This window comes from Barbus barbus (genome assembly GCF_936440315.1).
Source record: "Barbus barbus genome assembly, chromosome: 22".
Classification (NCBI taxonomy): Eukaryota; Metazoa; Chordata; class Actinopteri; order Cypriniformes; family Cyprinidae; genus Barbus; species Barbus barbus.
The window spans coordinates 23,033,592-23,058,647 of record NC_136750.1 but is presented as its reverse complement, the minus strand read 5'-3'; the positions used below and the strand labels follow the sequence as shown (position 1 = coordinate 23,058,647).

Below are 25,056 nucleotides of genomic sequence, written 5' to 3'. Positions count from 1 at the left end.
AATCATCGTCACAAAGTGAATCAGTCCACGGATTCTTTCTTTGTCTTTATCTTATACTTTTGCCGCTTGCCTTAAGCTTGAGCAGAGATGGAGTAGCCAGAAAGTACTGGAAATCATTCATTTTCAATGAGAGCTGGTGATTTGAGACGCAGTGTGCAAAAGTGCCTGTAGGCCATGCGACAGATTTGAGCAGAGTTTAACTGAAATGCAATGACTTCCAATGGGAGAAAGCAGAGCTCAAGTGAGCGTCCACCTGATACAGATTGCTACTGCAGTTGGGTAGAAATGTCTGTAATGTCTGTGGGAATGCAGGAAATTATCAAATGTACACTTTGAGTGCTGGAATGCTTTACATAAAAAGTCCAACTAAATGCATGAATGCAAATGGATGATTTTTTACATTTACATTTATTCATTTAGCTGACGCTTTTATCCAAAGCGACTTACAATTGCTATATATGTCAGAGGTCGCACGCCTCTGGAGCAACTAGGGGTTAAGTGTCTTGCTCAGGGACACATTGGTGTCTCACAGTGGATTCGAACCCGGGTCTCTCACACCAAAGGCATGTGTCTTATCCACTGCGCCATCACCACCACCATTTTTTACTTTTCTAAAGTACTGGAATTTATTTACACACATTTAAGAGTTTTCTGATTTCTGTACATAATAGAACTGCTTTTAGGCGTTTAGCAGATGCTTTTATCTAAAGCAACAAATGAAGAACAGCAGAAGCAATTTATCAGAGTCAACAATGTTTGTAGTACACAATGGCAAGTATAAGCTAAATTAGCTTGAGCTAACTAGAACAAAAGTAAAATGCAGAAAGAGAGAAATCTATTTTATTAGTAGTAGTATTTTATTTTATTTTATTACTTTTTAAAATATTTATTCATTTTAAATAGAATATGTCATAGGAAATGTATTTTGTTTCTGGAGAGACTGTGAAAAGACAGTAAGAGTGAGCGATACAGACAGAGAAACACTTGGTATTAGCCCAAGCTGCTGTAGTCAGTTGGTCCGACCTCCAGGGCAGCATCAGGTGGAACAGACGCTATGGGCCACTGGGTCAGTGCCAAAATAAAGAAAATCACTGAACCGAGGGTCTGTCTTTGGGGTCTGGGGGGATAAGATAGAGTCCTGTGCTGTCACAAAATCATTAATGCAACCAACAGCATCATTTCTTGACATGTCACACAAACTTTAGCTTTACAAGGATTTATTTATTTATTTTCCCTATGTGTTCACTGTTTTTCACAGTTTTTTATTTATTTGTCCACTAACAATGTCCAACCGTTTATACCGGCATCACAGTAGAATTCTGACATTGTTATAAACATTTTCACCATTGTGTCATTTCCACCCTATTTCAAGTTGTTTTGTGTATTCTAAACATTTTTCTTACTTTTCAAAACTTTTTTTCTGGCTTCATTAATTTGCTAAGGCAAAATGTAATTATAGTTTCACACTTTTTTAATAATATGATTGTAAATGGCACACTATAAAATGAATCTGCTCACTTGATATTTACCTTGATTTTTCATTTTCTTCACTCATCATGTCTCATATTTCATCTCAAGCTCTTATGTTTTCTCTTGGGTAATCAAGCACATTCATTTAAAAATGTAATACATATTGAGGGGGGAAATTGTTTGTTTTGGTAGAAATAACACCCAAAATGTGGGACATTTATAATTTTCTTTGGTAGAAATAACACTACAAATGTGGGGCATGCATACATTTTGTATTTAAATTTAACCATTTAAAAACTTTTTATGATTTTATAATGGTACTGTTCATATTTTTGGTTGGATTTTCATATTTTTATAAGGCTAAAAATGTGGGATCATAAACTTTTGACAAGTAGCAAAAATAAGATATTGCTAAACTTTTCCAAAATACTTCTACAGTTACACAAAGAGAAAATAAATAAATATGGTTGTTCTTGTACATCCCCTAAGACTTTTGCAGTATGTAAAATATATTTACAGTGTGCAAGCTGTGTCCTAGCTGGCCATGAAATAGGAAGTGTGCGCACAGCCATAAAAAATAAAAATATTTTTTTTAATGCAGAGGGAAAAGACAAAGGACAGTTTTGCATTTGATTGCAAATCTGCTCACGAACAGCTGCGAGGCTGAAAAACTGTCTATCCTTTCCATATCGCCAATGTTTAGTGATGCATTAGAAAGAAGTTTAGAGAAGAGGGAATTGGATCTCAGCAAAGTCAGACAAGATGTGAGCCTGTATATATCAGCACACCATAACAAAGGAGAAAATAAATCACTCTCATTATGGAAGGGAAAGAAGACCGCATCTGCAACATCCAGCTCCATTACATGCTGCATATGTAATAGACATATTTATGCAAACAACCCTTTCTTATCTGTGTCTCATGAATATCTTTTATGTCAATGCTGCTTGTTAAACAAAGCGGTGTGTCCTCAGCTATTCATGAAGTCTGCTGTATATTTCCGTTCACGTTTACCTTAATCAATACTGATGTTACAGGGGTCGTTGGTTTCTAAGATGAAAGTGATTAAGTGATAAACTGCAACATGAAGTGCTGCTGCTCATTTCTAGAACACTTTACGGTGCATCTAAACGTGTTTAATAGGCCTTCAATGTGAGTTAGAGGATGAGGGAGCTCTTAGCACTGCCGAAGATAATTATGATGATGATGCTGATGAAGATGGTAAAGACTATGGAGCGATCGAGCGAGGGAATGTGGGTTTTTTTCTTAGTGAAGATAAATAACTTTAATGCTTTCTAACCACGTACAGCAGCCATGTGTAAATGGGGAGGATTTGCATTCCATCATGCATATATGTCTTCTCTGAGTCCCACAGTACACTCAGAAGAGCTTCATAAAGCCTGGCTGATGAGATTTGCTTGCTTAGGCGATGTATGAGTTTATCTTAATTTTTGATTTGCTGGAAATGTAATGTACAGTTGGAGACATAGTATTTGCAGTTGTATTATAAAGAGTTCATGTACTGAGTAATGAAGTTCTTGGACAAGTTATTTAATATTCATTTACTTTTTATTTGTAGCATCTTTCTTTCTTTCGTTCTTATGTAGTTACTCCTTATTGTTATTATTATAGGGACATAATAACAATAAACATTGTTGAATTTGATGTGACAAGGCTTTGATTTGATAAAAATAAATATAAATATATGAAAGACTCATAAATGTTATGCTTACGTTAAAAAAAATGTATGAATGTAACTGCACTAGGTCAAACCAAGCATTTATTTAAAGGAAAGAACAATAAACTTTTAAAGCATTAAAAAAAATAGAGAGACATAAATAGACATATTTTATCAATCATTCATGCATACATGAATGGATAGACAGACAGACAGACAGACAGACAGACAGACAGACAGACAGACAGACAGACAGACAGAGTGACACGAGGAGACCATGTCCAGAAACAGAAGAGGTGGACTAAAGTGTGTTTGTACTATAGGAAGTGTAGTATCTCAGAGGGTCAGGTGGTCTTCAGCATTGTTACATACTGGACCACCTAGACACCCAGTTCCCCTGAATGACAGATGTGTTAGTCGATTTATGTTGACGGCACTGACAAGGCACATCAGAGGCAAGAGAGATACGGCAAGTGCAGCTCATGAAAGTCCCAGCCACGCTCCACTTACGCACCCTTCCCTGTGGGGACCAGAGTGGTGATGATAATGATAGAAGAGAGAAAGACTTACAGTCTCAATATGCACAATAATTCCCTTGTGCAAAGCTAAAATATTTTCATAGTCTTTGGGGAGAAAAAAATATGCATTTCAAAAGATATTTGGAGGTCAGTGGCAATATGTGGAATGTTTGTCTTCACCAAACCAAAACAATTCATAATGAAGTTTCATATTGCTGCTGGCATATTGCTCATTTCAGATAGGTTGGAAGTGTTTGCTTTTCATCTTATATTTAGATTCAGATGCATTTCTGATATCAGTAAAAATTTGAAAGACACAATATATTAATATAAACTATAGTGTGTTTTTACGTAATGTCTTAATATAAGCTTTATTGCATTTGCTTTTATGTATAGACCTCACTTGAGTATGCAGCACTGTGGTACATTAAATATGAATACGTCCAAAGGCCTTTTTAGTGTCTATATTCATCACAGACGTGATCTCTCAACCGAACACTCTCCGTTCCAGTGACATAACACAATAACATGCTACCAGATACTTCACAGTTACTGATCAACTGACAACAGAGGCTATTTTCATGTTTATTTACAAAAAGTTGACAAGAAAGACTTTAACTTTCTCTTCTCCTCTTGCACTTAAAGGAATTGTTCACTCAAAAATTAACGTGCTGAAATTTTTATTACCCCCAGGCCATCCAAGATGTAGATTAATTTGTTTCTTCATTGGAACAGATTTGGAGAAATTAAGCATTACATCACTTGCTCACCATTGGATCCTATGCAGTGAATGGGTGCCGTCAGAATTAGAGTCTAAACATCTGATAATAATAATCAACATCTAAAATGTGAGTCCTCTATTCACAAAATTGCTTTATCCAGTGGAAAAAGTCATCTTGGCTGAATTGGGAGAGAAATATGCAGAGATCAAATACTGTTTACAAGCAGAAATGGCCCAAAATGGTTCTAAACAAATATGTCTGTTGATTTTGATTTGAGAGGACAACAGGGGATGTAATGTTTTTCACTGGAAGTTTTATTATGGATTATGGACTGGTAGTTTGGCCAGAATTAGGTTGCTTTTCACTTCACAATTTAACTGATGGACTGGAGTCGTGTGGATTAATGGGATGTTTTATCAGCTGTTTGGACACTCATTCTGACGGCACCCATTCACTGCAGAGGATCCATTGGTGAGCAAGTGATGTAATGCAAAATTTCTCCAAATCTGTTCCGATGAAGAAACTGGCTCATCTACATCTTGGATGGCCTGAGGGTGAATATATCTTCAGTAAATGTTGGGTGAACTGTTCCTTTAAGGACTGAAATATTACTCCGAATCACATCAGCTCATGCTCTGCTAGGTGTCCGAGCTCCCCTAAATCCCCCTTGAATATTCTTGAGTCGCCCCTGCATGCTTCTGGGATTTTTATCTGATCTTGTTGTTTAGGTCAGAAAGCGATCAATAGCTGTTGTTATGAGCAGAAACCAAATCTATATTCAGTCACTACCATACTAAAACTGCTGTATTTATGCAATGCTTGCCTTGACCTTTGGCGTCTTTCAGTCGCAGGTTTGCTCCTTGGTGTTGAAAGTGAAGCAATGGACGTATTTACTAATGCGCTCACAAGCCACATCTAAATTTTTTAAGAGTTCATGATTTATAAATCAGATAGCTGTTATCGCTCATGGCTCATGCAGCTATAAAGAATAAAGTCTACTGCTTTAATGGTGTTAGGCGAAACAGTTTGCTTTTGTCCATGGACACGCATTCTTTTTCATATTGTGAAACGGCTTGTTACATACTTGACAATCTTTTTGAACAGAAAATCAATAAAACATGGCAAGGACGTCATTGTTCTACTTCTAAACGTTGTTCTGCAGAGGTATTTTAGAGATGCAATTGGAACAAACCTGATTTTTTTTTTACTTCTGAGACATTACTTGCTCCAATGTTTTGACACCGTGCCTTTTCTTCTTCCCTTTGAGGCCTGAGCGTTCCTGGCAGTACGAGGACAAAATCATTCTGTAATTACTGATCCTGTCATCGGATGTTAATTGCGATTGACCTCCAGGGCTGTTTATAATTATGCAGTCTTGCAATAACTGCTAATATTTCATAAGCCTTGAATAATGTATTTTTTTCTCTGTGCAATATTCAATAAAGTGCAATCTGATACAAAATGAGGCGAGATAATTGTCGTTACTCCAAGTCAGAAACTGAATGTTTTGATTTGCTGTTGTTTTTCTTTCTGTATAGACATTGATTGCTGTTGTCTGTGTTTCTGATGCATCCAATCTGACCTTTTTTCGCTTGTGGCTCTGGTTGTAAGAAGTCTTTAACCCACTTTGCTTTACAGTAACAGTCAGGCGGTGTGAGATGCTGGTGCTTTGAGTGCACCGATGAGTGTTAAGCACAATCCTTATATTGATTTGGCCTATAGAGCCAGAGTCTGCCAAAGGACTTTCATGTGATTGTGAAAATCAAAATTGACCAATTTACTTTCATAATACTCTCTGCTGATCTTTATGGAAGCTTGTTTCCTTTTTACAGTATACAATAGAAAAGTAAATGTGAAATTAAAGTTTAAAGAAATGCATATTTATTTTTATTTATTTACTTATTTGTTTTAACTAAAACAATTAAAATTTCTGAAAATAAAATAAAAAATTACTTAATTTATAATAACTTAATAACAAACAAAAAATAGAAATGCTGAACTGAAACAAAATAATTTAAAGTTGAAGGACTAATTGCTAAAACTAAAATAAAAGTATATTACAACTAAATAGGCATGCTACAAACACTAAAAATGACAATAGCACTTAACAAAATTACAAAAATTCAAAATAATAAAATTCTAAATATCTAAGTACTGTAATACTAAAACTTCTAAAACTGCTGGTCCTGCCCAACTTTATTCTTTTTAACTCTGCCTTTTGTCTCACTAGGAAGTCCACCCGCCTCAGGCACGGGTACGCTGATAATCACTCTGGAGGACGAGAACGACAATGCTCCCTATATCTTCCCCTCCGTGGCCCGCGTGTGCGAGGACGCTAAAGACATGAATGTGGTGGTGATCGGGGGACGAGACAAGGACATTCATCCTAATACAGATCCTTTCAAGATTGAACTTGGCAAACAGCCAGGACTGGAGAAAACATGGAAAATCTCCAGGATCAATGGTAAGTTAATTCTCAGATGGGACAGAAAAAGGCACTGACCCACGGTTAAACACATGCTGGCTATTTCTGGCCGGTTTGAGGAAATACAAAAGGTGTTTTCACTAAAGGAAAAGTTTACCTTAATATAATTAAGCTTAATTGATTTATTGTTGATTAATCAATTTCAGCACAAGCGCATTTAGTAAAAATGTGATTAGAATTCATTATTAGAATTCTCTATAAATTAATTACTTAAACTGCAAGCATTGTGCGCATTTAATTGGTCATTAACTGTAATGACAATCAATCATGAAAATTGATTCCACGGAATAGCAATTTTGAGTCCCCCAAAGAACCTTTCAATGCAGTGTTGCCAAGTTGGTGGTTTACCTGCGGAATTTGACTACTTTTACACTTTTGCCACTATATTTATTTAATTTTCCCCATAGGTTAAAGCATTGTTTCAGTGAAGGAGACAAAAAAAAATGTGATTGGGCAAATTTTGAGCTACTTTTGTTAGCAGTTGGGCTGGTTTTGTTTCATAGACCTGGCAACCCTGTTCCAGTGGTCACTTAAAAGAACCTTGTTTTTTCTTTTCTTTTTTTCTTTTTTTTCTTACTGTAATTAACATTTAAAAACCTTTTTCCACTATGAAGAAACTTTTGTGCAATGAAAAGTTTCCATATGTTCAAAGTTCTTAATTGAACCATATGTTCTTTATTGGCCTTTATTTTTATAAGTGAAGTCTACCGGCTATACCAGCACCTACCGAGCATGGACATGAAAATTCTAGCGTTTTCACCAGGGTCAGATGGGTCACATGCTGCTGAGAGCAAGAGGATCGGTCTGTTGTCCCAGACAGTGTGTGCATCATTAGATATCACGCTGACCGAATAGCTGAGTGTATTTGAGGTTTATCTTAGCAGACACTCACTTACCCATCTCTCCTGAGAACACACACTCAAATATAGAAAGGCATGTGAATCTCCAGACTTCTGTCAGCTGTTTGAAAAGAGAATCAGATGCTGTGATACTGAGAGAGAGACAAAATAACAGAGGACTGGTGAGGTGATTTCAGGTTGAGTGGTTTATAGTACTGTGTAGAGTTGAAGATACTCTCTGACTGACATGTAAAGCAACCAGAATGCTACATTAAGTTTTTTTCTGATGGTTTTCAGACACTCACTCCCAGATCATGTTGCTGCACAGTCTGAAAAAGGCTAACTACAACCTACCGCTGGTTCTGACCGACTCTGGCGTGCCTCCAATATCCAACAACACAGAACTGAAAGTTCAAGTGTGCACCTGTAAGAAGAACAGAATGGACTGCAGCCGTGCCGGCTCCATCCAAACAAACCTCTTGCTATTGCTCGGCTTGGTTCTGCTCTCCATCCTCTGTAAGTATCCTTTCATTCCACCCTCTACGACACTCACATGCATGCCTGACCCCTCTTATCAGAATGCTGGAAATTCCAGGTGATTTGCTTAAATGTAGAGTTTTAAAGTTTGATAGATGCTGCATATTTCATGGTGTCTAATAAAGTGCAAATAAATATTGCAAGTGTTCCAGAGCCACGATTCTGCCCAACAGCAAAAAATAAAAATAAAAGGAAAGTCAGAACTCTGCAGAGTTTATTATTGAACTAACTCTCTTAATCCCTGAATTTTGAACCTTGTCCATTCTGTGCATCATCGGCACATCTAAATGGACCTTTTGCAGGACTCTCTGGGAATTTAAAGTAGTTTAAACCTACTTGGATTCAGGTATTGCTAGAGTCCAGTTCAGGCTGCCATTCATTTAGTTTGTTTATGTACCACATCTTTAAGACACATTGTATTGTATATTCAAATGTATTATTTTATATACATATTGTATATGTATATATTTTATATTTAAATGTATTAATACATGATATATGTGTGTGTGTGTGTGTGTGTGTATGTGTGATTATGACTATTACTATATATTTGGATTTATATATATATATTTACACTGATAACTTAATATTCAGGGTTATTCGGACCTTATTCTTTATATTTACATTATATTTACATTTATATATTCACAATTATAACTATAGTATTCAAGATTTATAACTGTGTGTGTGAGTGTAGTATATGTTGATGTTTAGTTATTGTTTACTGTAAAACTAAACAAGGATATTGATTACAAATATATATTTTTAGCTGTGTACCTTTGACCTTTAGTTTTGGAAATTCTCCAGCTTTCACATGTTGGTACTTAAGCTCAATGTCAATGCTGATGATGAACACCCTGTATGCTTTGCTGTACAGTTTGACAGGAAATTGGCTCCTCTTCCCTTAATGTCTGCCGTGACCCTGTATCTGTTTACTGTGGTAAAGCCTGGAACTGAATTCAGAGTTGATCCATATCAGGCTAGATTTACAGCATGTGTAGGGCCACTAGTGCAGCCGCTAGAGACACATAGAAGCGTTTAAAGTAATATGCACTGATTAAAGGTTGCTTTACAGCAGGTCTTAGGCTTCTCAGTGTGTGTGTGTGTGTGTGTGTGTGTGTGTGTGTGTGTGTGTGTGTGTGTGTGTGTGTGTGTGTCAAAGTATATTATATGTTTGTCCCACAGTTAATCTCCCATCTAAACCTGCACACGGCCCCCTGGCGACTCTTTCTCCCGGCAATAACATTAATAATTCACTCCTTTATAGGGGCTGGAACATAATGGAACTCTATACGCCCATTCTAAAATGGAAAACAGAGGAAAAATAAATCTGAGTTTTTCACTCTCACTGTTCAGAAGGGATGTTCCACTCTGAGGTTTTCTATAGCTGGGTTCCTCGCCCAAGGCCCGGTTTGGATAAGAGTCGGATCCATCTGTGATTTGTGGCACTGTGAAGCCAATGTCTCCAGATCTGCATGAAATATGGTGGCAGATCTTCTCCAGAGTTTCTCTCCTCCAATCACTTTCCTGTTTGTTATCTCTCTGCATATATCATCATTCAGATACCCATATTTTTGCCTCAATTTTGGTTTCATATGCTTCAAACTCACTAAAATTGCTCCATTTTCTCAAACTGTACATCAAAACTGAAGCGGCAACTTATTTAACTAATTTCGTATCAGGTAATAAATGTGCAAAAATATTGCTTCTATACAAATCAGGCTTATTATAGACTTATTATGTGGAGAATAACTGATCATATAATGGAAAAGCATTATAATCAGGCATATTTCCAGAAATAAAGTACACAAACAGTCTAAAACAACAATTAAATTAAAAATGAAATTAAAGCTTCCTTCTCTCTTAGTGAATCCCTGCCTTAGCATTTTTCTGCATCTTTTTGCCCTTTTTTGCAGTGTATGTTTCATATCATCGTATGGCTTCATTTTACAGTTTTAGGCATTAATTTCTCTTTCTCCCAGCAGCTCTGGTAGCAATCATTGTGTTGGTGTGAATGCTGAATCTGTGAATGTTAATAGGCTGAAATGATGGGATTATTTGCTACTGCCCTGGCAGACATTGACATGTACTGTAATATGCCATGCTGGTTTATCCGAAGTGGGATTTCTGGTGAAAAAAATACAGCTTCTGGCACAATTCTAGCACACAATAGTTGAGATATAATCTCAGAGCTGTTAATATAATTTCTCAATGATGTGTTCATATTTGAGTTTGTAAGCCCCTAAACATTTGTTTGTTTGTTCAACCAAAATTGACAATTTGCTGAAAAAGTATTCCTCAGGGCATCCAAGATGAGTTTGTTTCTTCATTGGAACAGATTTACAGTACATTGAATTACTTGCTCACCAATGGGTGCTATGCAGTAAATGGGTGCCGTCAGAATGAGAGAAAGAGCTGATAAAAGCATCACAATAATCCACAAGGGATCCATACGACTCCAGTCCATCAATTATTGTCTTGTGAAGTGAAAAAGCTATGTTTGTAATAAACAAATCCCTAATTAACTTTTAACCGTTGCTTCTGGTTGAGCCCATAATCTAATAGCACTTCCTCCAGTGAAAACGTTCCTCCTGTTGTCCTCTCACATCAAAATCCACCGACATACTGTATTTGTTTAGAACAGTCCAACAGTTTCAAAGTTGAAGGTCAAAAAATAAATAAATAAAATACAATAAAATTATGAATTTGTTTATTATTCTGATGGCACCCATTCAAGTGAAGTAATACTGAATTTCTTAGAGTCTGGAAATAATGGTGAGTTCATTTTTTAGCAAATTGTAATTTTGGGGCGAACCTTTGATATTAATTAATATTCAGGATTTATAATTAAATATTCTGATTTTAACATACAGTTTGACCCAAAAGTCTGAGACCATATTGAAAGTAAGGGATATGTCTATTTATTCGTTAACTTTAAAAAAAATAGAAATTATAATGTAAGACGAATGAGAATTTTTTTTATGATTCTTTGCTGTTTTTAGATCACGAATCAAATAGGTAAATTTGTGATATTGATCATCTGAACTTTTTTCAAATGGCCATATTTTCTTCCCGTCTAAGCACAAGATTTTCTTTGGATCATCTCAAATCATGATCATTAGGTTTTACTTCTGAAGTTCATTCAGTCCGATTACTGCTTTTATTAAAGCAAAAGGACTACAAATCAATACTAAAACATTTTAAATTCATATCTCTTTAACTTTTCAGTTGTGATCATGTAATTATTGAATTAATTTTTTTATTAAATGAGGAAGAATGCAAAATTGAAGCATTTTCACTAGTGGTCTCATTATGCTTAAAACCCATTGTAAATTACTGTATATGTGTGTGTGTGTGTGTGTGTGTTTTCCTCATTCAGGCAGTGATTCATTGTAACAGGCAGTCTAAAAGTGTGTGCACGTGTTTATTTCTCATGTGACATGACACAGAGCTGGTGCATGCTGGTCTCAGAGCTGCACTACATGTGCACTAATGACTCCTGTAAGGAATGTGTTTCACCGTTGTGCAGGAAGACACACGAGACGCGCCGCTATGTCACACACTGATCGAGTGGGAGGGAGAGAGTGTCTGACTTCAATTTCCTTATCACCTTAATGAACCCTGACCCCTGCTGAGAGAGAGTGCTGCGAACAAGCAGATAAGCCCAGAAGCTCAGTGATGGAGCGCTGCAAGAGAGAAATGGCCAAAAGATTTGACAGAATTCACTTAATCTGTCTCCTCTACAGGAGACACACATTCACGCACACACAGATGCGTTACTGTCATGTAGTTCATTTTCTTATGGGTAGTTGACATTAAATACTTGATAAGTTGATGATGTCTTGCAGTGTGACATATCTCTGAGGCCTGATGTTACACCTGCACCTGCTTTTTTTCATGATTATTATGCATACAGTTTCAAAATGTATCTGTCACACAGGACCATTTAAAGAGATGGTTTATCCAAAAATGATAATTGATTGAAATTTGTAATGATTTTCTTTCTTCTGTGAAACACAAAAGTTTGGAAGTCTTCAGTGAACTGGGCCTTAAAAAATAGCTAGCAAAGGTATTCTATATAAATAATTATAAATTATATACATTTTAACCAGCTGTCTCGAAGATTAAAAAAAGATTTAAAAACTGATCTGATTTTTTTTTTTTTTTTTTACACATTGATATGTTAATGTCAACTACCCTCTTGATATTGCTAGCTATATATGTTTTTTTGTCTCCTGACCTCCTTTGCTTGCCTTCATGGACCCCAAGGTTGAAAACACAAACTCTTTAACTTCTTCATGGTTGTTTGGTCCCAAGTGTGTTTCGTGTATCTCTCTGTAACTTATGTTTCCTGAGGAAATACAAGACTGGTGTTAATGTTTTAGGAAAATCCAAATCCAATAGCTATAGAAAGAGAGAGAGTGTGTGTGAGAGAGATTATAATATAGAGTTTAACAGTGCCCACCCTCTTTTTTTAGTGGCCTTGCTTACGGATGTAATTTATTTGATTAATTGTATTTATTTTTAAATAAGAAAATTATCTTTATTATAATCCATGAACCTAACTGATCTGCAACAAGTAACAAGTAACTTATCCTAACTTATCTAACAATCACAGCATTAGCAACTTTAATTTGAACCAAAAAAGTACTTAGCAGCTTTAATGAGTTTTTTAATTACTTAAAGAGAAAAGACTCAGACTGAAGAAGGCCTGAAATTCTAAATAATTGCAAGAATTACAATCCCATGACGCATTGTAGATGCCATAATCAAAAGAAAAATGATGAAAAAAGCTGTTGATTTATTAGTTGTTAATTATGTAAATATAAGCAACATATTGTCATTGATTTACACTATATGTAAATATTTTAGTAGCTTGAGAGCATAGGGAGATTGATTGTCAGATTTACTGATACGCAGTGCTTCATGAGAGCGGGCAGACACTAAAGTCTTCTTTTGGTGTGATTTGCATGTTTGGATTCTTGGCAGAATCATTGGTAATGTGGTTTTTACCAAGAATTCCACTGATAAGAACAATTTTTTTAAGAATGTTAAAATAAGGTGGACTGATGGCTTCAACAAAAACCATATACAAATGATTACCAGCCTTGTTGCTCACAATATGTCTGTCTTTAAAGTGTTATCATCATTTTTTTTTTTTTTTACTTGAGAAAATCAATATCGAATAATGGCCAATCATCATTTTTTAATGCGAATACTGCAATGCCAGTGTTGGTTAGATTTTCAAACTGTAATCTTAAGGTTCTTAATTTTCTTAAATGTAATGGAATTATGTTTTAATGAAATATGTGTTAAGGTTTTAGCTGATTTATTCATCTGTGATTTGTTTCGCATTTGGTGTGAAAGGCCTTAAATTGCTGAAAATCGATAAAAAGAAGAATCATCCTCAGTTTTGATTTCACTGTAAAGTGAGTGTAAATGTGTGTCGGTGGCAGAGCCGATCCTCCCTATACGCAGAATACACCAAGGGGGCCCCCTTGCTCTCAAAGATGTTTTAATTTTAGTTTCGTTTTTGAATTTGGCCAGCAGTTATGAAAACATGAATGGTCATTTCTTTTAATGCAGTGCGCTGTCATCCTCTCTATGTAAAAATCAGCCAAATCATGTAACGCGAATGTCGTACAGTATCTTGCTCTTACAAAAAAAAAGAGTTGAAAGCGCACCGAGCCGCAGAAGAGATACTGTTTCTCGAGCACTTGTCGTGGATGTGTATTTTTAGCTTCCATGTTGCTAACCTTTTGCTCCACGGACAGACTAAAATCCATACTCTGTTCTTTCTCCATTCTCAAGAATAAAGGAGTCCAGAGAACTTGCATTTGTGGCCTCTTTAATAATGTATGGAAGCTTTTGGGAGAACACAAACAGGTCCTCCATATTTCCTAAGTCCCAGTCCCAGATACCTGCGTGTGCCACGGCAGAACATGGGCGGCACGACTGGCACCATCTCTCAAATACTCATTAGTCTTGACGTCTTCGGTCCCATGAGAGCCATTGTTACTGTTTCTGATGACAGTTTGCCAAACATCACCTTCTGTGCTGATTTGCCCTTTGAGTCCATTGATTTTGTTTGTCCTCCGAAAACATGGCGCCATTGAATTGTGTGTCTGATTACACTGGCGATGTTAATGGTTGAGAGGGACAAAAACACATAATTTTCAACACAAGATGAGGCTGGATTCTGATACAAATGTCGAGAGAAAACCAAATTATCTTTTCCACTGACAAAATATGCTTTGATGTAACAATTGAGCTTAAGATCAGATCATAGAGGAGAGTGTTAAGAGCACATGTTGAACAGAGGAAGGGTCAAACAATGCCAAGATGACCATACTGCCCCCTGTAGGACTGCTTGCAAACTACATATTTTACTTTCTTTTTTATGAATGAAATTGGCATTTTTATTTGGCAAGGACACATTAAGTTGATCAAAAGTGACAGTAAATTCATTTCTAATGTTACCAAAGATTTCTGTTTCAAACGATTCTGTTCTTTTGAACCTTCTGTTCATCAGTAAAATCCTGTGTCACTGTTTTATTGATAATTAGACAAGTTTCTTGAGTAGCAAATCAGCATATTAGAATGATTTCTGAAAAAACTGGAGTGATGGCTACTTAAAATTCAGCTTTACCATAACAGGAAAAATAAGTACATTTTAAAATATTAAAATAGAAAGCAGTTATTTTAAATTGTAGTCATGAAGTGTGAAAACGTGTCTTTTTTGTTAGAGATTGCTGATTCTCTATTAGACTGTTGCCCTGTTGCAATTTGGATGAGTGGCAAACTTATTTTCACTCTTAGAATATCTTAAATGCATTGTACTTTTTAACTTTGCCCACCATTTTACTTTTGTACAAATGACATAATCCTGATAATTACACTTTGTGTGTTTAGCATCTATTACTGTTTGCAGTATACATATACCTTAACCATGATTGTATTTGGTAGGTAAACATTTTCTACCACAATTTAGTTTAAATAGCATCTATCTTTTTATTTTTACGTTTAAATTATCCATGGTTAGTAAACAGTGAGGTATCCAGCCTGTGAGCACATGAAAATGAAATGTCAGTCATAGCTTAATTCATAAATGCTGTAATTGAAAATTACATATGAGACGGCAATTTGGAATGTGCTCCTAACATGATATTTCTGGTCAAATGAAGAGTGGTGATATACTCAACAGACCTCTATAACCGTGTTTTAATCTGATGAAAGATGCCCAACAGGGGTAAAATATAATTAATCCACAAACAGGGAAATAAGCCTGAGTCTGGACCCACTGAAGTTTAAATCCCCTTTTCTGCCAAGATGGGCGCTTTTACTCTTTAATCCACTCTGGGTACTGATGTGGCCTGTCTCGAGGGGAAGAAAAATTTCCACAGCATCGACCCGTTTGCTGGCTCTTCAAGCCACTTGTTTTGACGTGCCATCCGCAGTGCACCTGGCAGATAAAGCGTAACCTCTTCGTGTTTATGAATTTTTAAGCGTGAAAGGAATATTTAATGCCACTTGCTAAATTACAATTTCTGTTTCTAATACACAAGGGTAGAGGTTTTCAGAGCCTTTAACCTTAAGTATTGAACTTTAAAGTAACTCGACATGAACATTATTCTTCTAAAATTAAAATTCATCTAAAATTATTTTAGATGAATCTTGAAAGATTAATAGAGTAAAAACGTGCTTCATTTTTTTAAAGGGATAGATTTCTCAAAAATGATTGTTACTATTCTTTTATTACTATTATCTATTGTTATTTAACTGTTATTATTATTTCCTAACCCTCATGTCATCCCAAACCTGTTTGACTAAGTTTTTTCTGTGGAACAATATATATATATATATTACATTTTTGTGTGGAGCAAAACCCATTTTGGGTTCCCCAAAAAACCTTTCAGTGAACAGTTCTTAAAAGAAACACTTTTTTTCTTGATTTGAACCTTGAAGATTTTTTTCCACTATAAAGGACCTTTTGTGCAACCGAAAGGTTTTATGAATGTTAAAGGTTCTTTATTGAATCAAAGATGCCATCAAGAGAGTTTACAATAAAAGTCAAACCCCTGTGACAAAAAAAAAGTTAGACTATTTTAAAATCTGTTCTTTTGTTTTTCAAAGTAGAACAAAAGTTATACAGATTTGAAAAAATTATGAGGATAAGAAAATTTATTATTTTAATCATAGTTAAACTATTAGTGTAATTATAAATTATTGTTCCAGTCTTTTAAATCTATCTTGCTACAATTGGAAACATCAGACTCTTGGCTGTAAACTTGAAACCCATCATGAATAGCTTTACTTCTTGGCTGATGGAAGACAAATTGAGAAAGTGAATGATGAGGCTTGTGTAAGGGGGGAGAAACAGAGGAGTGTATTTCTTTCTGACCAAAGCCCTGCAGGGTTCACATGTTATTGTGCCTTGTTTCAACTGCAGCTGACTGCTGCCACAACCACTTTCCTCCAATCAGGCTGATTGTAATTAGATCAAACACACTTTCGTCTTGCTGCCTGCATTCCCTGCACGCTTACTTGTGTTTTCCCCTTTAGGAAGATTTAGCAAAGAGTGTGTGTGTGTGCAGAGATGAGAGTAGTGAGGATTTTTATCCACTCCTCACTAGACTTTATTGCATGTGAAAGCAGCGAGGTGAATTGATTTTGTATATTTTGATGTTTCAGACTCACACTCGTCTGCTTAAGCGAAAAAGTATTACCTGGATGCGTTTCGGCCCTCGACACATGAACAAACGGGACTGGAGTCTCATTATAATTTGCAAAAGGCATTTGTGGAACGGAGCAATCTCGGCCGTGCTCTTAAGTGCCGTTCAAGTCTAATTTTCCTTCCACTGCCATTTAGGACCAAGCTGTACAAATGTATCTAGTAGAAAGAAACAACAAGCAGCAAAGAAAAAAAAAATCAATAGTCCAGCCCCCTCCACCCTCCACATTTAATATTCCCTCGCATCGGATCTGGCACGGTTCGATCGCTGTTGAATATCTGAGATCCGCAGGCCAATTCATTTCGCTCAAGTCTTGCGAAATTAGACCTTGCATTTTTCAAAGTTACATTTTAATCACATTTTACAATGATGGAGTGGAGTAAGGAAGGAAAGCAAAGACAAAAAATAAAAGGCTGTAAGGGTTCCTGGACCTTCAACGAAAGTGGCATTTTGTTCCTAATTAGTTTAATTTATTAATCCAATGCTTTTTGTGGTTGTTCTTTATTTATATACAGTCATTGCATAAACATTACAGCAAATATCTCATGTTGCTTTAAAAATTTCAAACCTGCTAAGGGAAATTGAGTTTATTGCCACCACAGCTGTTCTGTTAAACTTTCAAATGGTGTTTAATCACTGTTTTCTTTTCTCTTTTCTCTTTCTCAGGCTTGTAAATTCCGCTGATTTTTTCTGTAGTCCTTTTGCAACACTGAAGAAAACCTTTTTCTCTTCTCCACACGCAAACCAGGCAGAGAGAGAAGACCTCACCCCCAAAAGATACTTTGCACCCTTCATTTTTGCTCTCCTCCTTTTCGCCATCGTCTCTCTCTATCCCCATCCGGTGCACCTCCACCTTTTCACAAGGAACTCTCCCTCTGTCTTCTCCCTGCACTTCCTGTCTTCTCATACCTCTGGAATACATCACGGACGGCACCGCCTCAATGCTCTAACTCTCTCTCTCTCTCACTGGACAAAGATATATTGGATGGAGGCAAAGTGATTGGACATTTCGATGTACTTTAGTTTCCTCTGGTTAAAGATTACTGTATTTGATCTTGTTTACTAATGTAAGGGAAGGACACAAGGCCTCTTTAGTCTGCAGTGGTTGTGTTTTCTTAGGGCAGGGTGGTAGCCAGAAGCCTTCAGAGTCTAAAAAAAGCATCTCTTGTGTCTTTTTATTTTTGTTTTTGGTTCAATTGCATTAGTTGTTATGGAGTGGAACACAATATATCTTTATAGTAATGTGTGAAATGGTGGGGGGAAATGTACACTATATATATTTTATTTTTTACCAATGTACAAATATATTAATTAACTTATGTTCTTTGATCGCTTAATCTTTAATGACCCCTCACGAGAAAAAAAAACAAAAAACAATTGTATGATTTTGCTAAATTTTAGGGACTATTTCTAATGCCATTGATGTTTTTTTCCTCTTTTTTTCATGTACGAGCTCTTGTTTAGAGTGCGGTTCTTGAGTCTGGAGAGTGATTTGCAGACAGAGGGCAAATCTGTCTTGTGATTCTTGTTTCTGATAGTATGTCGTTTATTTTATTTTTCTCCCTCTCCCCTTGGGTCAAAGTCAAAGAGGCCAGGGAAGGCTGTTGATTCAGTGGTACTTTTTTTCCTTTTTTGCGCTTGTGAGAAGAAGACAACAAAAAAGAGAGACAGAAAAAGATAACAGACAAAAAACAAAACAAAATGTGTGTGTGGGTTTGTGTGAAAGACCCCGTAAGTTCTGAAAATGCAAAGAAAAAGATGATGTGGTGAATGAGTTTTGTCTGTCTTTTGCACTAATTTAATAAAGCTGTTACTGTACTTCCCACCACTTTAACTTTGCTTGTTTGTTTTAAGCTTGTCTGCTGACCAAAGGAAGAAGAACCAGATTCAGTGATGGAGAAATATCATGAAATAATTACATTCCATAGGGGACATGGCTGATATAATAAATAATCCAACTTGTGCACATAAGAATATTGTTATTTTACGGATATAGCAAACTAAAGTGCTCACAACAACCGGTTAAAAAGCCTTGGTCATTATTATTATTACGAACATATGAAAAGATGGATACTGGATTTCTGATTTTATGCTGTACTTTTTATTTTTATTTTTATTTTTTTATAAAAAATCCTTTATTTATATATTGTATAATACAGCTTTAAATAAAATATTGGGTAATTCATATACAAGTGCAGTTGCATAATATAAAATTCTACAATCTATATATAAAATTGAATTTATAGCATAAACTCATGTGTATCTTTGTACCATCTTTATATTGTAAAGTTTATATTGTACCATCAGCAATATTTTATTAAGCTCACCTAAATAATATTGTTAGAAAGGTCTAAAAATAAATACTTGTCCTACTTGTCCAATGTAGCTGTTAAAAAATGGAAATGTCTTGGTTTGAAGGTCAAGGTACACTTGCATATTAATTGTGGTTTAATGAACTAGCTCAGGCATTTAACTAGCTTTTGCATTAATTTTGAAGTAAAAAAAAAAAAAAGACTCTGACCGTCTCGAGTCATCATCGCTTAGAACAAATATCATCATGATAATTTCTCGCCAATTTGATTAACTGAAATAATTAGCTGATAAACCACCATTAACATTTCCCTGGAGATGCCAGAGTACAGTCTAACAAACTGACTCCTTCGGTATAAATAATCTGAAAATGAACCCGTGAAACCCTGCAAGTTTGAAAAGTGATGCTTAAACTTTGAGAAAAGAATAGGGAACTAGTGAGGTTTGTACTTTTTTGTACTTTGATTGTACTTTTTTTATCATTGTGACTACAATATAAAAGAATAATGGCGAGCCAGCAATGTAATCACCCCCCACCTCCTCACTCGACTGAATGAGTCTCATTTTGATTTCATACTCTGTTTTTGGCCCACAATAACTCTTAATCACTCACTATAAATACTAGAGCCACCGTTCTGGCAGAAGTTTGTTATATTAAGTCACCGCCTTTTTGTCATAACAATTACTCTTTGTGAAAGCACAAACGTGTAAAACCTTGCTGAATGAGTAGAAATCAATAAATGATCGTGCTTTGCCATTTGGATCTGGGTAATGACGTGTAACTGGAACATGTGTTTGGGTCGATAAGTGTGCACAGGTGTTCATGGCCTCGATGAAGTCGATAGAATTATGATTACTATTTCCAAGATTAGCCTCTAGCTTGATTGAAGGGAAAAGTTAAAGACGCCATGAAATCAAGAATGAGGTTTTGTGTCTTTTAGTCAATGTCTGTTAGTTTTTAGGCCATCTGTATGCTAGCATGCTGTCTCTAACACAAAAGAAATATCCATAAATTATGTTGATTGTCTTCTTTAAAGGGTTCATGAACTGCCTTTGTTTTTAATTTTGTACTGTTCTCTGAGGTCCATTTACAATTCTATCAAGAAAAAAAAAACATCATAATTTAGAAGTAAGCTATTTTTAGTCCTGTTTTAATACCCTCATCAGAATGGGATGTTTAAATAGGCCACGTAATAAAAACAGTTACTCACACTTGTGTTGCGGCATTTACTGTCGGATCTAATATAGTCGGCACAGCATCATCTTTAGTTTCAATCTTTTTGAAACTTCCGCGTAGAATTGTGCCTTGTTTGTAAACCAATCCGCGGTAAAAATGAAATGTTGGTTATTCCCTTCCCCCACCTACAATCCCTGCCGGACCTGAGACTCGAACCCACGACCTTCGGGTTACAAGTCCAACTCTCTATCTATTAGGCCACGACTGCCCCAGGGCGGGGCTAAACGGGCAGTGATGTAGAAGCAGGCGTTGATTGTCTTCTGTGGAGGCGGTGCTTATACACTCTATTACATCATAGAATAAAACATTCCACAAGCTGTCGTTTTGGCAGACTGCGTTCAATATAAGCTGTTTTTAGACTAACAAAGAAGTTTTGAGTTCTGAAACGTTTTTATAGTACAATGACCTCTTATATGTCAAAAGATCAAGGGAATTTTGGTTTCTAAGTTCATGACCCCTTTAAACCATTCAACCCTATTCAAGTCATTTTTATGGAGAGCATGTTCAAATGGTCGCACTTTGAGTTTGTATTACACTCTTGATTATTATTGAAACTTTGAACGTTTGACCTGTTTTAACATCATATTGTATTAATTTCAGTCAAATATGTCTCAAACTGGCGAGTAAAGGCATATGCTGAGTCTCTGTCAGGCAGGTTTGGTGGCTGTCACGATCTCCATTTATTCTACACTTACTCCATTTATTTGTAGGATAGAAGCAGCTTTCATCTCCTATCCCTCTCTCACAGGTGACATGAGGGATTTGTCTCCACAAATTTCGATGACTTCTAAATCCTCTGAGAGTGTTCTTGCTTTAAAATGGCAGAAAAGAAAACCCTATCAGTGTCAGTCATTCACCTCCTGACCTACTACATTGATACTTCTAATGGTCACAAAATATTTAAAATTTAAGTGACCAATTGCATTGTCCTTAAAGGGACAGTTTCCTAAAAATGAAGAGATATTTTGAAGAACCAGTCCAGGTCCAGTGTTATTTTGGACCCCTATTAAAGGAATAGTGAATTGGTTCCATTAAGAGTTCAAACAGCTTTAAACACATCACAATAATCCAAAAGTAGTCCACACAACTCCAGTCTTGTGAAGTAATTTAAATTAAAAATGCAAAGCTGGTCCAGCAGTTCATTAATTTACAGTTTAATCCATATAAATGTTCAGTGCTCTCAAAAAATATTTGGACACTTAAGCCATTACTTTTTATTATCTAAATTAAAACGGTATTAAAATATCGGAATGTCATTGCATTACAAAGCAAAATATCAAACCAAGTGGCATTTATTTTAAAGAAATATATAGCACAAGTACACTTTATAAATAGAATATTTTATTGGAATCATTGCACAAATGGCTCAGAAAAGTGAAGTTAGTTCTGAAAAAAGGTCTGGCATTATTTGTTTGCAGATGACACTTAGTTTGCATGTAATGCAATGACATTTTTCAATATTTTTAAAAATATAAATGTGTCTATATATTTCATCTTTTGTGTATTTTTTCTAGCCACTGTATGTTTTTGTATCTGGGTGACTGTTTGATGAAGTGACACAGATGCTGGACGCACACTGTGTTCGCATCTGTCCTGCTTGGCTGGAGACTAGTAAATAAAATTCAGTTTATTTTGGGGCATGAAAAAGCATGAATGTTTATGTTTTGTTTGTCAGTCATCTCTTTCTTTCATTTCTGCTCTCCCCGCACACCATTCACTTCCCTCTGATCCTGTTATATCTCGAAGTGTCATGCTGTCTCATCTGTGATGTATGTTTTCACGACAGCACTTGGAAGCAGGAGCATTGGAACAACCTGAAAAGGTCAGAAGAGTGTGTGTGATTATTTGAAATCTTATACACCTGGCTCATGAATATTAATTTTATGGCATCATGCAATTAATATTCAGTTTTCTGTGAGGCAAAATTGGTACATAGGCAAGTACCCCTGCATTAGCAAACCTTTTTTTTTTTTTGTAATCCTTTCTTAGTATGTTATTTGTGTGTGCGTGCATGTGTGTTTATATGTATGTACGTATGTGTATTTGTGTATATGTATGTGTATATATATTAGTATGTGTCAAGTCAAGTCACCTTTATTTATATAGCGCTTTTAACAATGTAAATTGTGTCAACGCAACTGCACAATATCAAAAAAGGAAAATAGTGTGTTAATAATGCAAAATGAAAAGATTAAAAAAAAGATTTTCAGTTAAAGGCATTTCATTATTGAATTCAGTGATGTCATCATCCAGCTCAGTTCAGTTTAAATAGTGTCTTTGCAATCAGGTCGACGATATCGCTGGAAATGAAGTGTGTATTGTTGCTATGTTGATTTCTGTTTGTTCTCTTGAATCCTGTAATCCTCATCCTGAAAAAAGTATCACAGTTTCCAAAAAAAAACAAAAAAATTAAGCAGCACAACTGTTTTCAACATTGATTTCTGAAGGATCATGTGACATTGAGGACTAGAGTAATGGCTGAAGAAAATTCAGCTTTGCAAAACATAAATTATATTAAAATAGAAAGCAGTTATATTAAATTGCAATAGTAAAAACATTAAAATTATTGGTGATCCCAGACTTTTAGCCATTAATGCATTCATACAGTAAATTCATATTTTTTTTACATTTATCTAGATATACTGTATGCGTGCATCTGTATATGTAGTAATTATTTCACAAATGTTGGATGTAGGATGACTATTTTTAAAGTGTATGTTTCAAGGAAGATTTTGTGCTCAAAATGGTATGTACTGGGTAGGTGCGTGCGTGTGTGTTTGTGTGTGTTTGTGTGTGAGATGGATGTGGCAGATGAGAGCCCTGGGGCCAGATTCCACCTTACACCAGAAGAGAAACCGAGCTGTCTGAGACTTAATTGTCCCTCAGAGCTCCTGATTGGGTAAAACTGAAGACAGAGAGAGAGCCTCAAGTGTGCCTGCTGGAAATAAGAGCGCAATATATCAACACACTGAAACGTGTGTGTGTGTGTGAGAGAGAGAGTCTGTCAATACACAACAGTTCTTTCTGGAGATTGTGAAGGGAGCACTGAGGTCCAGCTGTCTTGGCCCGTGTTTGTTGTCTAGACATCACCTTCTGTCTGAACGCAGTTGTGTATTCATCCAGGTTTTTGGCCCTGAGGAGTGTTTTGAGTTCAGCTGTCGCTGAGTAGAGCACTGATGCACTGCAGCCTCAGTTCTAGAAGGTTCCGTGACCTCTTTCTCCAACACTTAACAAATGCTGATTCAACGTTCATTCAGTGAAAACAAGCACTGACCAACACCAACAGATGCTGACGGGGTAACAAAACCACATTGTGGACCAGGTTAATATGCATTGCCCACATTAGCACTGCAGCTTAATTTGTGAAGATCGCATCCATAATTTATCCTCCACAACAACCATTTCTGCCCATCTTCCATAAGAACAGTCAGCTATACCATCTATAGGATAGTCCATGCAGTCTTTTCGAGATGTTGAAATTTGAAATGGACAGCAGCAGAGAGTCACACCTCTTGTTAGCATATTGTAATAGCCTGCAGGGATTCCATTATCACCATTGAGGGTGTGAAAATTCAGCACTGGGTTTGATTCACAGCCATGGAAAAAGACGCAGACGAAGACGCAGACACCCTAGATTACCGTTGCGTTCGTCCGTCCTACAGCTAAAATGAGAGCAGACATCCAGCGACATCTACCTGCATCGTTCCGTTCTCCCACAAGCCCTGCTAAAATGGGGAGAGGGAGGAATATGTATTTATTTTGCCTGTTTTTTGTCCCACTATGTTTTGCCGAATAGGGGAATGGTAATGTGTAACAATGTTGACTCATGAATTATTGATGGAAGCCGCATCACCTGGGCCATCTCATTATCGACTCACTACGGAGAAAGAGCCAGCCAATCATCCCGCCAACAGTAATATGGCTAGCACATCTCCATTGCAATTACCAGCAATCCAAAAGAGGCTCACACAAACACGCACACACACACACAAGCTTTACAGAGTACATGCATGCTCACATGCATTTATTGACTTGCATATGAGACAGGATAGACATGTAGTACAAAATAAGTATGGTGATTATTAAGTTTTCATACTGTGATATAAGCATGCATGCGTACACATGCACATGCTGTCATCACCTTGCCAAGGACACCCTACTCAGTGCAATCAATACCTGCCCGTAATGAGTGTACCAGGAAAGGGCAGTCTAAACACGCACAGACACCGTAACCAGCGCACACACACTTAACAACACACACTTTATCACCCAAGCTTAGACTATCCGCTCATCAATACTCATCAACACAGGATTAAAGCGCTCCATACTGAAGGTGGGGGGCTGATCAGCGCTTAATCACATGTCCAGGTAACTTACACTGTTTTTAGAGTAATAATGAATAAGTAATGTCCTCGCTCCCATGTAGATGTTGATTTGCTTAAAATATTGTAGCTGTTTTACAAAATTAAATATTTCATTATTTGACTGCAGTTAATACAGACATTGCCAAACTTTTGTGGTGGCAATT

At 36.3% G+C, this 25,056-nt stretch overlaps 1 protein-coding gene across 3 annotated transcripts in view; it reads left to right on the top strand.

The window, feature by feature from the left end:
- LOC306888196 (cadherin-13-like) overlaps positions 1-18,813 on the top strand; it is a 345,271-nt gene extending 326,458 nt beyond the window's left edge. The window contains exons 12-14 of one of the 3 annotated variants that reach the window (XM_079446382.1): positions 6,619-6,852; positions 8,010-8,228; positions 17,648-18,813. In XM_079446382.1, coding sequence (XP_079302508.1) covers positions 6,619-6,852; positions 8,010-8,228; positions 17,648-17,655 — 461 coding nt within the window. In that variant the 3' untranslated portion in view covers positions 17,656-18,813. Of the gene's footprint in view, positions 1-6,618; positions 6,853-8,009; positions 8,424-9,516; positions 10,068-17,647 lie in introns of those variants that run through there. The other 2 variants (XM_079446381.1, XM_079446380.1) reach the window with 2 other exon arrangements.
- The last annotated feature ends 6,243 nt before the right edge of the window (positions 18,814-25,056 follow it).